Source organism: Engystomops pustulosus, chromosome 5 (assembly GCF_040894005.1).
Source record: "Engystomops pustulosus chromosome 5, aEngPut4.maternal, whole genome shotgun sequence".
NCBI lineage: Eukaryota > Metazoa > Chordata > Amphibia > Anura > Leptodactylidae > Engystomops > Engystomops pustulosus.
This window is the reverse complement of record NC_092415.1, coordinates 76,862,603-76,877,321: the sequence shown is the minus strand read 5'-3', so window position 1 is coordinate 76,877,321 and position 14,719 is coordinate 76,862,603. Positions and strand designations below refer to the sequence as shown.

The following is a 14,719-nucleotide window of genomic DNA, read 5'->3' as shown; positions in this document are numbered from 1 at the left end:
AGGCAGGACTTTAATGACAGTTTTTAGTGTGGAAAAAGTCAAACAAAAGGAAGTCCACCATCAGGATGAAAGATTCTATGCAAATGAGTCAGAGGGGCTCCAGGCTCCATTAACACCTATGCAGCCTGGAGCCCCTCAGGCTCATTTGCATACAGTCCTTCATCCTGTTGGTAGATGACCTTTAAAAGAGATCTCAGGACGATTCGGATTCTAAACCACTTGTGGTTTTGGGTCCATAATTGCCCTGTATGGTATAGTTTTCGGAGCATTATTAAAAAAAAACAAACAAAAAAAAAAAAAACACACACCACATACTTAGAGATGAGTACACCCCAGCTTTGTTGCACATGTGCAGTAAAGCCTCGGTGTACCCCACTGTGCTCAGTGAATAGTCACTCAGGCTTCTGGAACGAGGTAATACATATCAGTAAGTATTTTTCTTTTTAATTGCAGGCATGGAGCAAAATAACAGAGCGTAATTTGGGACACTAAACCACCAGTCCATTAGGACCTGTGGGCGGCTTATTATCTTAAATGGTCCTAACAGGTTCCCTTTAAGGATGGGGTAGTTAATAAACACAAGTTGTGTGAAAGGTTTGTGACCAACTAACTTAATTTTCTAGAAAAGATACAATATGAAAAGATGACAAAACAAATGATAAGCCACAATATGTTAGGTGACACACAGACAATACAAAGTGAAATCCTGAGTTGGTGGCAGTACCTTTACACACACACACACACACACAAAAAAAACCCCAACCACATAATCTGCTTCACTTTACTACAATGCAAAGTGATCTTCTCTCTTTACGCACCACATAGCAACTTAAAAACCATACAGGTCCCTGCAAATACAGAGTATTCTCATTCTTTGTCACGCCAGCAGGCACATAATGTAAGGGCTGCACCAACCTTCGCTCTATATTATAACCAAAGAAATCAATGTATAACATTGTGCCTTGATAAAATGACAAACATATGTAATCTTGTCAGTGTGGATCCTCTTACCTTCAGGGTGTTGGTGGATGACTGATACCCCTGTTTAGGTCTGTAGCTCCGCACTCATCAACAAAGCTTCATTTCTACCGGACTGGAGCCATTGTATCTGATAATACTTCCAACAAGCCCAGGTTTCAGTGCCAAAAAAAGAGATCAGTCAGCAGCTTGTCTTCAGTGACTGGCTGGCATAAGCCACCCTGCTAACAGCAGCTACTACACTCAGAAAGAAGAGGAGAGGAGGGGGCGCACAGGGGGCTGGATCTCCGCCTGATTCTGGTGTCATCTGCACTCAGTCAAGTTTGAGATTCTCACTTACATGCAGCTGCTTGTGGTTTAAAGTCATAGTACCCAGCCACTTATATAAACAGGCACCTAGTTTTAATTTCTCAGGAGCGGCTACTTTAAGTTTGTCCTTGCCCTAATGCTTTTGTCACCAAATACAGACAGTTTCTATATTGATCTTCATGGTTGCAAGAATTTCCTTAAATATGGAACAAAATAATAAGCAGGAGTAGCACCGCCCCTTTATACCACCTCTCCCATTATTATTCATACCAATTTCTCGTTTGCATTTAAATTTACCTTCACTATAGGAAGGTGTAACACAATAGGACAGGCTGTAAGTGACCAATGTCACTGCTGTCAGAGCTCCCCCTGGCCCCAAGAGATGTTCATGGTTTTAAGAGGTCATCCATCAGCACCAAGGGTGGAGTAAGGTTTCAGTGAGTAGCTTGTGCTCAATGATAAATAATGAATGAATCTACAAGATTATCACATTATATGACAAGAATGATGTCACTGCCTGCAGATGTTCTGGTTGTGTGAAAGGAAAGCGCCAGCTGATGGAAAATTCATGTCAGACAGGAGAAGCTGATGTGGCTCCAGCCATGAAGTGTCATGAATATGCGGCAATACTGGCACAATGCTATCCAAAAGAGAAGATGACAGGCTGCTAAACTGTAACAAGCGGATTACATGTGTCCTTTCTACAAAAGAGGGAAACAGACTTCAGTACCCCATTTGTAGAATAGGTCTGTATTTGGCAGAATTCCTAAATTGTTCATCTAGTACATAAAGTGTTCTGTCCAGTGGCTGGCTAGAGAATCATTTGTGACTATTGGATGACGTGTTTTGCGTGTGAGGATGACTTACGTACTTGGAGCAGTTACATAAGCCGGCATGGTGAGGCTCATTACGTTATCCTTCTTCCTTTGTAAATGAATAAAGAATATACTGACTCAGTGGGATTGGATGGTGTCTGTATTTCATTATGGCAGTATAGGCATCAAGTTCTCAGGCCACTAATGTGTCTCTAAAGCCATGAAAAGCCCTCAATAGTGTTAAACAAACATCCTGTCCTCTCTAGTCCTAGATGTGTGGACACATTAAATTATACTGAGATCACGTCTGCTATAGAGAGGCCCAGGTTTTCTCTCTCTGTATCGTGTTTTGCTAATTCAGTGGAAAATGCCAGATAATGCGGCCTGGTTCGTGCCATAATTAGACGGGCATAAAAGCTGCTATTGTGCACTTGTTGTGATAGTACTACCTATAAATTATTCACTCCATTCAAGTGCAATCTGCTGTGGCCTTGTCAAGATGGGACAAATGGAGGAGGGACGGCTATCAGATCACATATATGCTCCCAACACGCCACTTGTCAGGAAAACTGTGACAGTATTGATAGAACATTCCATAGTGGTGTGTGACAAGGAGAACGCAGCAATAGAAATACAGCTGTCCAAGCAAATATTCACAGGAATATGCCAACTATTCCATTGTCATGCCTTACATGGGTGTGCAAGGAAGGGCTTTTTAATTCACCTCCTATTTCCTCATTTACAATATAAAGTAAAACTTCTCCAAGTCTTCGCTTGTTCCACAAGACCCCACTTTATCCAGACTAGATTTCTTGACAGATTTTAGATCCACCATGTATTATGTCTATTCTGGCTGAATATTAGTATAGGTGCACACAGTGAAATACAGTTGCACTAAATGCACTAATAGCTTTTTAATGGATCAATGCACAATGGACCTGTTGTGTTGAAGAGTAAATATTTTCTAGTTAGAACAGTTTTTCACTGATCACTGATGAAAATCCTGGATGCCAGACTGATGCAATTGGCCATAAAAAACAGATGTTAAATAAATATACCATCAAAATTCATCATGATAAACCAGGGACTGCGGTAATCCTCTTATACATATTATCCTTGGCCTCCTTACTTTTAAAATAAACTTTTAAAGTTATGTTATGTTAATGTGCCAGAAGGGCTCTGGGGGGCATTACCAGAGCCTCTCCGTACTGCAGCTTCACACTGTTGCACTATCCCCCTATTCCCTCAGCATTTACTTCTGCCTGATGTAACCTCATGCAGCAGAGGAAGTTACAGAACAAAGTGGAGGAGCACTTCCCCCTCCCACTGTGTTAATCTATAATGCTGCGTGCGGCAATTCACTAAGATTGTGCGCCAGAAATCATGAATCTGTCGCTTTTTATGGTGCACCTTTAACATAGGGCGTGCAACACAATTTGAAAGTTAAATACGGCGCTCGGTCCGAATCAGTTGAACCGTCTGATGGCACACCCCCTATTTGTGTCATATGAAGGCCACCACAGCTGCCCCACAAAAGGGTCACGTGCGACACTATTGCAGCGCAGACACTTCTTAAATACCTGTGCAAGCCGACAGTCCGACAAAAGTCCACCGTGCGACCCTTAGTAAATGTGCCCCAATATGTAACAAGGTAGGTATGGATTTATTATAACATAATATATTATAACATTACAGCAAAGACAAACACATGAAAAGTCCTGTGGTATTTGCTGGGGCCTTTTAGTTTTTTGCCCTAGTTTGAATAACATCAGAAATCTGAGTTTTTACATTGCCTTCTTTTTCAGTATTATTCAATAAAGTAAAAATAAAATAGAATAATTTTATTATTGATGGTGCAAACTATTTGATTATATTGGGACATTCTGTATTAGCATATGACAGCCTTTTTAATTGAAAGTGTGCATGAACAGAATGAATAAAATGTCCAACTACTTAAACAATGCGAGACATCAGCAAGGAGCAACAAAATGTATTTCAGAATTCTAGCAATTATTCCACAATGTCCATTCATGATAATGCAACCTGATCCCGCATTAAGAACCATTGAGATAGATGGCAATTAATGCTGAATCTACAATAGGATTTGGTGAATAGCCTCTATGGTTCAGGGCCATGGGAAATAGTCTGGACTAAGTAATGTGAAGAATTAAGCACTAAGAATTCACATTACTGTTTAGAGATTTATCAAATATCATGCACGGCCATAGAGAGGAGATTTTATCACGTTTACCTACTGGGAAAGTGAATTTAGAAGGTCTCTGGAATAGTTAGATTAGATATTAATAAAGAGCTTTATATTAGTGGGAAACCTTTATCAGTTTTATTCTTTAACATTAGCTCTACAGTATACGTCTACCTTAGATCCCAAAATTGCTTACAGTTTCAGAGAGATGACAAGCCAGTGCCACCTCCGCTGTGCTGTCATGTAAAAAGCCATGTACAGAGCAGGCTGGATAATCACAGGCCTGATGAAAGCCATTGTGACATTGCCATCTAAATTATCTGGGCCACATGATCACAAATTTTAGGACAAACTTCAAAGTCATGCAAATGGAAGAGGCAAGCATTGTAAGCAATAGTCTGCCTGCCCCATTTTCATAGCGTTATGTAATGGAAACACGTTAGAAAATGTTATCCTTATCTTTAGGTAAATTCAGCCTGGCAATGCATGCACGGAGAACGTTCATGGGAGCCTCCTACCTCTTGTGATGTTAGCCTAAGTACTTAATACATTTGCATGTCAGATTACACTTGTGCTTTGTGGGGTAGGGTGCTTTCATTCGTCAATGCCTTCAGTTCTCCGAGGACTTGTAGAAGCTATAGATTCCTGCCTGGTGCTTAGCAACGAGAGCAAGCAGCGAGAAGCAGCATGTAGCAGCCCACATCCACTTCTACCCAGCAGCCCACATCAAGTTCTGCTTTCATACATCTCACAAAGAACCTGAACACAAATATTTCACTGATGGCTTTGCTAGAAGATGTGATGTGCATGATGGGGCAGATTGGAGAATGACATCATGCATCTCAGGTTACAAAGACATCAATGTATATTTAATGTAACCGGTCCAAGGCTCAGTGCAGCCGGGAAGACGTGCAAGATGCTGCTCATCTCAACGTACAAAGTTACCTCCAGATAAAGGGGTCAGCTACAATAAGTCGGTATCCTCAAAAGGATGGCCAGTTACAGACGGACCTCTCGGTTTAACAAAAGAAGAGTGGAGATTTGCTTGATATCCAGCCAAAGTAATTAATATCATATAAGACCACCACACCATAAACAATACATAATGAAAAAAAGGAGCAAAAAGCCAGTGTTTATAGGTTCAGAGAGTTTTTTTTACACATTGCAAACAAATTGATGACAAGCATCAGATAAAATAAAACCATTTAAAACGTGTGCAATAGGCACATCAAGAATACATGCGGACCCCAGCTACCGGTAATAACTGAGATCCACGTACAGCCACAAGTAAAGTCAAGTGAAAGACTGTCTCAGCTTGTAGATAACAAAGTGCTGTATACAATAGAGTTCTCTCTCCTGGAAGATCATACAAAGTGCTGAATGCAAAAAAGATAAAGGTAAACACACAATCATAACATGGGGAACCCCTATCAATGTGAAGTCATATGCAATATAAGAAAGAGTAAGGGATGAGGGTCCCTAATGCTAGAATCAGGATCACGAACCCCACATACAAAATACCAGGATCAAGCGATGAGACAGGAGACGAACATCATCTCAAACTTGTGGTTGGAGGCCCCCCACGGGTTACATTGCAACCATGCGACTTCCTCAGGGGTAAGACGGACCTCTCTGCCCACTATAACCCCTGGTAAAGCTTGTTGGATGCATTACTTTAGTTTCAGGCTACACGTTGTCTGTAATGAAGTTTTATTGTTAATCCTTGTTCCCATGGCAGCACAAAATTTGGAATATCCAATTGTCACGGAGACAAACAAAATGTTTGGAGTTACAAATATAACTGTTCCGACTTACATTCAAATTCAACTTAAGAACAAGTCCACAGAACTTGTATGTAACCCGGGGGCTGCCTGTATATCGAAACTAAGCAACTTTAACCTGAGACACCGGACTATATGATCAATTCAAAAGCAAACATGTTCCAGAAGTAGAAGTAAGATACAGATGATAAATATTCTAGAGAGCAGCAGGTGGTTTAGTAAAATACTGAAAGCGTAACTGTAAAGTTATAATGATTTTACCAAATTATTATGTGCAATTCCTCCTTTAAAAACAAACAGAATGATGCCTACTTTGTGCTGCTTGCCCCTTTTCTTTCCATGATGCCATTTTTGTCTCTCAAAGTAATTTAGCATCAAATCCATTTAGTTTCCCACAAGTAAATCTACTGAACACGGCATAGTGCACATACAGGATGTATATGGTGACTAGCCTGGCAGCTACCATCACATGAAGGAGCAAGGAATAAGTGGTAGAAATCATAAGTAAACCAGTTACATGAAGTCTATAGCCTGTGCTGTGTTAGCACCAAGAATTAATAGTTTATCTGTGCACAGAGCTGATACTGCACATGACAAGGCAAGGGAGGGGAGCAGCATGAGGTGCAGAGAGAGACAGAGAAAGTTCTGTAGAATCACAGACTGGGATGGAGGGACTGATAGGTAACAGAGAAGATCTTGTACCTCACAATTCTGTGCAGGAGAGATCTGTATCCATATTTCTGAACACATTCAGCCCTGCTACATACACAGAGAGTGCCCTGTCACATGACCTCCTCCTGTGTTAGAAGGGAGCAGCTCCCCTCCCATGAAACCGACTGAAATTATAAACAAAGTAGAGGGCGAGAAAGCAGCATTCAGGTAATCTGAGGGGTATGGCAAAGAAACTGCTGCATATAGGTAACAAAGATAATAGGCAAAGTTGTTTTACATCCCAAGAGCTATTGATTTTTGGAAAAAAAAAATAAAAATAAAAAACCCTTTACAGCTACCCTTTAACTGAACACAAAGCATGTATTATTATGGCCCAAAATCAAGGACATTTTTGCCTCTGGTTCACTCAATATTAAAAATTTATCAGCATGGCTGTGAACTAAAACTTGTATTTTTATTAGATATACCTTAAAATATACAAAGGTCACAGGTTGTGAATTCTAAAAACAACAACAATCCGTACTATAGACGCCGACCTAGGCGACTATACTGATCACCACAACCCCCAATGGTTGTGGATCAAACAATGGGGATACCACGTACCTGTAAATCACGGTGCCATGCACCATACCATCCAATAAATACCTTGCAAAGAGGAAATAAAAGATGGTTCTTACCACAACTGGTAATGGTCTGTAGTTGTGTCCAGTGGTCAGCTGTGCTGTTTCCAAAGTACGTGTATTGACGGGAGCATTAAGATGGTAAAGGACATACCTGTATATGTTGGAACCAAAAACGTCACGAACTGTAACAAGGCTACAACTGTCCCTGTCCCCAGGTGTGATAAGCTCCTGCCCTGACAAGGGCAGTCCCAATAACTTGCCCTAGTTAAGAAAAAAAAACACCCTGCATTCCCCTTCCCTGACGCGTTTCTTCCTGCTGTAGGTTCTTCAGAGGGATTGCGGTGGAATCAATAAAACATGGGGTCTCCAATGTAGAGGAGCATCCCTTGGGTTTATCAGACTATTTACTACACCCCAAGTGTAGGGTCATCTACTGGGTCCCAGGTGTGGAGCCCCAGACGTTGATCCCTATCTGATGGTGTAGGGATAGCTGTCCCCATCAACTGACAGATAATATATACTCTCCTTAGTACATCCCCCTGTGGATCACTCACCAATCGGGGATCCTATCACACACATGTCTGTCCGTGGTGCCAGCTGTGTTCTGTAATTACCGCACTGGAAGTTCCGCCGGCATGTGAGGGCAGCTTGTGCGGTAATTACAGAACGCAGCTGGCACCACGGACAGACATGTGTGTGATAGGATCCCCGATTGGTGAGTGATCCACAGGGGGATGTACTAAGGAGAGTATATATTATCTGTCAGTTGATGGGGACAGTTATCCCTACACCATCAGCTAGGGATCAACGTCTGGGGCTCCACACCGGGGACCCAGTAGATGACCCTACACTTGGGTTTTTATCAGACTATTTACTACACCCCAAGGGATGCTCCTCTACATTGGAGACCCCACTGCTCTGGTGGGATTTTGGTGTACTCTTCTTCCAGTCTCTCCCACAATTCTGTGACTGTTGTGGGTTTCTTGTCCATAACTTGTCACCAAGGATTTTCCTGAGGTTTCCTATTCAATGTTTTCTGTTTTAAAGAACTGCTTTACCCATTTTGCAGTGTGACAGGGGTCATTTTCCTGCATAAAAATGGCTGGCTGAACGTAAGGAAGGAACCATGTGTTGTTGAAGGAGAGCAGTACACCAGACTAGTGATGTCCTGTGGCGGCAAATGTGATGAAGTTATTCAAAGCAAAGGCCTGTACACTCCCTACTGATTGGTGACTGTTCTAACCTTTGGAACATTTAATTATCATTTTTCTTTGTACTACAATTCTGTGTTCTCCAATTATGATCATCCCGATTTTTGAAAAATAAAAGTTTCATATTTTTACTGAAAAAAAAGTGATCATACATTGTTTTCCCAATTTTGATCTCCAGTATATACTCTAAAATTGTGTGGGTTCTATATCCAGATGTGTGTTCATACATCAGAAGATACAATTATAGATGTTGTAAAACTATTTTCTGTGCTTATCTGCACAAGATAAAGAATCCAATTTCAAAATAATTTCTAAATATCCAACATAAAATATTACATCATTTAGAAATGAAAATCCCCCGATTGTTGCTCGCTTTATTTCCGAGCACGTAATTGGTCAATTCAATAGTGAACTAGAAAAGCCCCGTTACCCAGGTGACAAGGTCCTGCCTATTTGTGTTTTCACACCACATCAGAGAATGTCCCCGGCATCTCAATGATAGAAACTGAAAGCTTAAAAACAGCCAGTGGTGTACAATGTTAATGTCCGCTCAATATGTGCTCCAGCATAGTACACAGTGTACAATATGCTTGAAAGGGACGGATGGCTGGGTTAACAGCAGAACAGTGGGGGATTTGACCACTTCTGAATCCTTTCCCATTTTTAACTTGTGAATAAATGACTATTAGCCTCCTGGCTAGCACTTACTTCCTTCACATTACACAGAAAGCAGTTGTGCGGTTTGATAAATTGCTGAAAACAGGCACATTTGTCATCAATATATACAGCCCACCTACAGAGGGAACTTTTTCAGAAAAGAAGGGATCCCATACTGTCTGGTGACTGTTCTCCAATTATGATCATCACGATTTATGAAAAATAATCGTTTCAGGTCAACATACTTTGTAAAATTAGCGCTTTACAAAATTACCAAACGCTTTTGTAAAATTTTGCATAGACAGGCTCCATTGTTACAACTACCGTATATACTCGAGTATAAGCCGACCCGAGTATAAGCCGAGAACCCTAATTTCAACACAAAAAAACTGGGAAAACCTATTGACTCGAGTATAAGCCGAGGGTGGGAAATGCATTGGTTACAGCCTCCCAGTATATAGTCTGCCAGCCCCTGTAACATACAGCCTGCCCAACCCCTGTAGTAGGAAAAAAAATAACACTGTACTCATCTTTCCGACGCCCCCCATAGGTCCTCTTCTGTCTCAGACAGAAGAGGACCTACGGGTGACGTCAGAAAGGTGAGTTTTGTCTTTATTTTTTTAGTTGACTCGAGTATAAGCCGAGTTAGAGTTTTTGAGCACAAATTTTGTGCTGAAAAACTAGGCTTATACTCGAGTATATAAGGTAACTATGCTTACTATGAAATGATGAAGCATGAAAAACAAGATTTGACTGGCAGGTTTCTTCCTGTAAGTGTTAGGGGAGAATATGTATATCCAGCTGACCGGAGAGGAAGCCTTTTGTAGATTATTATCCCTGTTCTATGGTCCTGATGCCCATGACTGTTTGGTCCAGGAAACTTGCTCCGGGACCTAACAGGATTTACCAGACCAATCCTAGAACCGCTGAACTGAAGTCAGCCATTCGTGGTTGCTTTCGGTAAATTCTGAACCAGACGCACGGATTAGAAAGCTTTAGGCGACAAAAGACATTGTATCAGGCTACTTTATATTCCAGAGAGATAAAATTATAAGAACTCTGATAGTTGTGTTCATGACCACTCACACAGGGAGCTAGAGGTTACACACAGCAAGCTGACAGGTTCATAAACAGAGGGAAGATGGTCTCTGTTCGGCTGCCCTCTTGGCAGGAGACTTTCCCTATCTCCAGATAATGATCCTGCCTGCCTGCTGCTCTGGCTTCACTACCGGACAGTATCATTATCATCATCCAGAGGTAGGGAAACTCTCAAGCTGAGAGCAAACCGCGGCTATCTTACCCCGCGTGAAGCCACCAGCGAAAAATTCCTGCGGATTTGCACCCAGACAGATGGCTGCACCACGGTCCATTCCAGTGACTAAAGGGGGGTTAGGAGAGTCATCTCAGACGTATGTTCCCCTTACACCCTGGACATTATCTGAAAGAAGCTACCAAAATCTCACCCTGCTGCTAATATACTATAGTTCTCCTAGCAATTCAAGGGGAAGAGAACACCCCAACAGAGACCGAACACCCTGGCAAGGCCTCACTGTGCTGCCACTATACCCAAACACAGGTTATTTTACTCCTCCACTGTTACTGCTCAGCAATATTATTTGCAAAATGATGGATTTTTCTAGAAGTGACACTACAAGAGTTTTGCGATTTATTTTTTGGCTGGCCATTACTGAACTAGAATGTCCTACCAATATACAGTCACTAGAGAATGGAAATATCCCTTTCACCTCTTAATTGTAAAGACAGTTATTTTACAGATGCATAAATTGGGGATATTTGAAAGTTCTTTGCTTTAACCCGATATTATTGGCAAGTGTCCTTACATATTAGAAGTGTCCTTAGGAATAGGTATCAGATCAGTAGAAGTCTGTCACAACACATGGAGGCTGATGTACACCTCTGTACTCGGGGGAATGTGGCCAAGTCAGGTTACTGCAGCTCAGATCCCAGGTTCAGCAGTCTGGATCTACCACTACATAGGGCATGATGCCAAGTTCTTCTCGTGCTGTAGCTTCTACAGTGAACTAACTGGTGGGTGGGTGTTAGGCATAAAAAAAAAAAAAACCCTTTTCTAATTACATCTATATCAAGTATAAACTGCAATATCTAGGTAGAAACATTTATGTAAAGAAAAGACTGTGCTGGCAATTCATGATGGCTTTTGGGTGCAAAAATTTAAGCGCATATAGGTTTTCAGCTTTCTCCAATTTCTGAAAGGCTTTGTATCAATATTAGAAAATATAATACACAGGAATACTAAGGTCAGTACAGACTGCAAAGAAAGGAATTAGCAGCCCTTCTGCTAATTTTTTAGAATAGTCGAAAAACCCCTTTAAGAAAGGAAATGTTTCACGATTTAGTTTTTTCTTCCAAGTACATAATTTAGTAGAGGTATCCAAAACTACTCATCTCCCGTTAGCTCACAAGAAAACCACAGCAGTGACAGCGAGCGCGTTATCATCCACCACACCCCAGCTAGGAAGTGTTACATGACCTCTCCTACACACAACAGAAGACAGCATGTGCTCCGAGCTCCGGGGCATGATATTTACTCACATTCATGGTGGCTTCTGTAATGTGAGCTCAATGACAAATACAGTCATCGGTCATTCTACATGGACTGCAAGAAGGTAACAAACTAAATTTAAACAAATTGTCCAAACAATGCCCAAGTTCTGCAAGCAGGGCCAATGTGCAACATGCTGAATAGCCAAATGAATAACAAAAAAATGTGCTATTCACCTGCAGTAAAATACAGAAAGCATTTTTGTGAATTTATGTTTTTTTTTTGTTCTTCGCTTTCCAAATCTGCAGCTGGTTTAGATTATAATCCTTTGTTAATTCACAGCCAAATTCATTCCGAATCAGCACTGCATCCTCATTACATGCAGATTCGCCATGGATATTAGGGAATCTAATTCATAAACTGTCTATAACAGTCACAGTCCTGCAACAATGCCAAAAGATGTTGCTGCAGAACTAAGAAGAGTGGGCACAGCTTGTCCATCACAGACAAACCTACTGTTAACCCTTTAATGACCAGGCCCTTTTTCATTTCATTTTTCCTTCCCACCCTTAAAAAAAAAAAAATGTACATTTTGGGATGTGGTGATACATGTTTATCACTTTTACTGTTTTCATTTTTTATTTCTATTTTACAGACTTGACTTTAACCGTAGGTTGTCTGATTGATCCACCAAATACTGCCATACCACAGTACATGTCACCAGTGGGTTTTACTAGCGGGTGTTTGCTGCAATCAGCAGCAAACACTTAAAGGCAATGGAGTGGGCTCAGCCCATGAGCCCTCTCCAATATCCGTGGACGACGCGTATAACTCCACTTCCACGCAGGGGTAGGAAAACGTTTCATAGCGGTTGCAGAAATCTTTTGAACGAATTGCTTTTATATAAGAGTCACAAAAACAAAACTGGGGGCACGTTTATTCGATGCATTGCATTTTTGATAAATTCAAAAGACTTCAGCCTTTATTTCATACGAAGGTTACAACGCATTTGCATTTGCTAAAACACAATGTAACCTTAGCATGTGATCAAGGCTGAAGCCTTTTGAATGCATCAAAAACACGACACAATTCACCTTGTGAACACGCCCTCAGGGTGCGTTCAAGCGTTCCACTAGCGTTGCGTTCATAACGCCGATCTCATATGCGATTCCCGGGAAACACATGCAATTGATAGCCCGATCGCATGCGTTTATCTGGAAACGCATATGCGATCGGCCCAACCCCCGTCTCCTGAGGACGCGTTCACACGTTCCGCTAGCGCCGCGTTCATAATGCGACGCTAGCGCACAGGGGGCGGAGTATGGGGCGATCGCATATGCGTTTCCAGAGAAACGCATGCAATCGGGTTATTATTCGCATGCGTTTCCCGGGAAACGCATATGCGATCGTCCCGAGCCCCGCCCACTGTGTGCTAGCGTCGCGTTCATAACGCGGAACGTGTGAACACGTCCTGAGAGTTATGAGCGCGACTCTAGCGGAACATGTTAACGCACCCTCACATGCCTGATATTTCGCCCTCCAAGATAAAAACAAACAGGTTTAATATCCTGAAAAACGAAAATTTACACATACAAAATGTCCAGCCTAAAGATAAATATCCCCATGGATCTCCAAGCCCGGATGAAAGACCAGGCCAGACAGCACCATGGCACCAAGGCTATAATGCAACACCGCAGAGAACCCCTCATGTTTAACACCATCCTTTATGATAGACTAAAGAGTGACAGACACCTGCAAGATAAATACATTACGGACATTACTGCAAGGTGTGAACAGGACTTCTCAAATTCTCATCCACTGACATGTCACCTCTGTGAGGTAAAATCCTACCACCCAAATCACACATAGCGTGGGCATACATACAAATGTAAATTCAGCAATACATCAGCTTTAGGACATTCTCAGTCACAGATGACTTTTTAGACAAAACATGGGCAGGAATCTTTTGTGAAAACCTTTCCTCCAAATTATGAAAAAAAGTAAATCTGGTCATTTTATTAAATCTCATTGCTTATGGGCTCTAGTAAGGATTTATTCAGATGGAGATGGAGTCAGTGAAAACCTACATAACAAGCACTACATCGCAGCAGAAGGCTGGGATCCTGTGACAGGATTGCTCCCACACACATCAGTGCCTCGTCCATCCCAGCTGTCCCACATAACTATGAGGAGCAGCCATGCCCCGGCCCTATAGCATGCATCAGACATGTCACATCCCATGTGCTGTACCTTCAGCCAGGACATCGTCAGTCTCCTCCATGTCTCCCTGGCGGGTGCTCTCCTCCTGTGTAGACATCGCACTGCAGAGAGTGGTGACAGGTGCTCAGGGATGGAGTAATATGGGCACAGCTTTATGCTGACAGGAAGTTGTAAGTTGGCATGGAAACAGAGGGTGCCGTGCGGTGCCCGGGCTGTGTAGGAGATAAGTGATGGCTCCTATATACAGACACACCCAGGAAGTCATGGGAAGTGAGCGGGCACCCACCGCACTGCCATGTATCGTGTCCGGCCAGGGCTCACCACACACAACTATTTTTCACGTGTTTAGCTTCTAAATTTGCTGACCTGAACCATTGTTTCCCTAGACTAACATGTTTGCTAATGTCTCCCCTGGAGCATGCTGATTCTGAAACAACCACCAAAGATGGAAAAACTATACAAAAAAAGGGCTAAAAAAAGACACAACAATGCATTGTGGGTAATGCAAGATGTATTTTCTGTTGGCAAAAAGCTAACATGGTTATGATGAGAGTTGTAGTAATGGTACAAGTGAGACCACCCTAATAGGGGGGGTGCCACACATGGCGTTTTTGGAACGTTTTCAGTCCGTTTTTCCCAATGTTAATAGATAAACAGGTTGTAAGCAGCCAAACGCATGGTAAACTGCCAAAAACGGACTGAAAACGGATGTTTAAAAAGGGACCA

The 14,719-nt window shown here is 42.0% G+C and overlaps 1 protein-coding gene across 5 annotated transcripts in view; it reads right to left on the bottom strand.

Annotated features, from left to right (window-relative positions):
- The window catches only part of RIPOR2 (RHO family interacting cell polarization regulator 2), a 92,195-nt gene extending 77,801 nt beyond the window's left edge, over window positions 1-14,394 (bottom strand). Inside the window, exon 1 of one of the 5 annotated variants that reach the window (XM_072152422.1) lies at window positions 14,024-14,394. In XM_072152422.1, coding sequence (XP_072008523.1) covers window positions 14,024-14,090 — 67 coding nt within the window. In that variant the 5' untranslated portion in view covers window positions 14,091-14,394. Of the gene's footprint in view, window positions 1-1,011; window positions 1,251-11,064; window positions 11,292-14,023 lie in introns of those variants that run through there. The other 4 variants (XM_072152426.1, XM_072152424.1, XM_072152425.1 and 1 more) reach the window with 4 other exon arrangements.
- Between the last annotated feature and the right edge of the window lie 325 nt (window positions 14,395-14,719).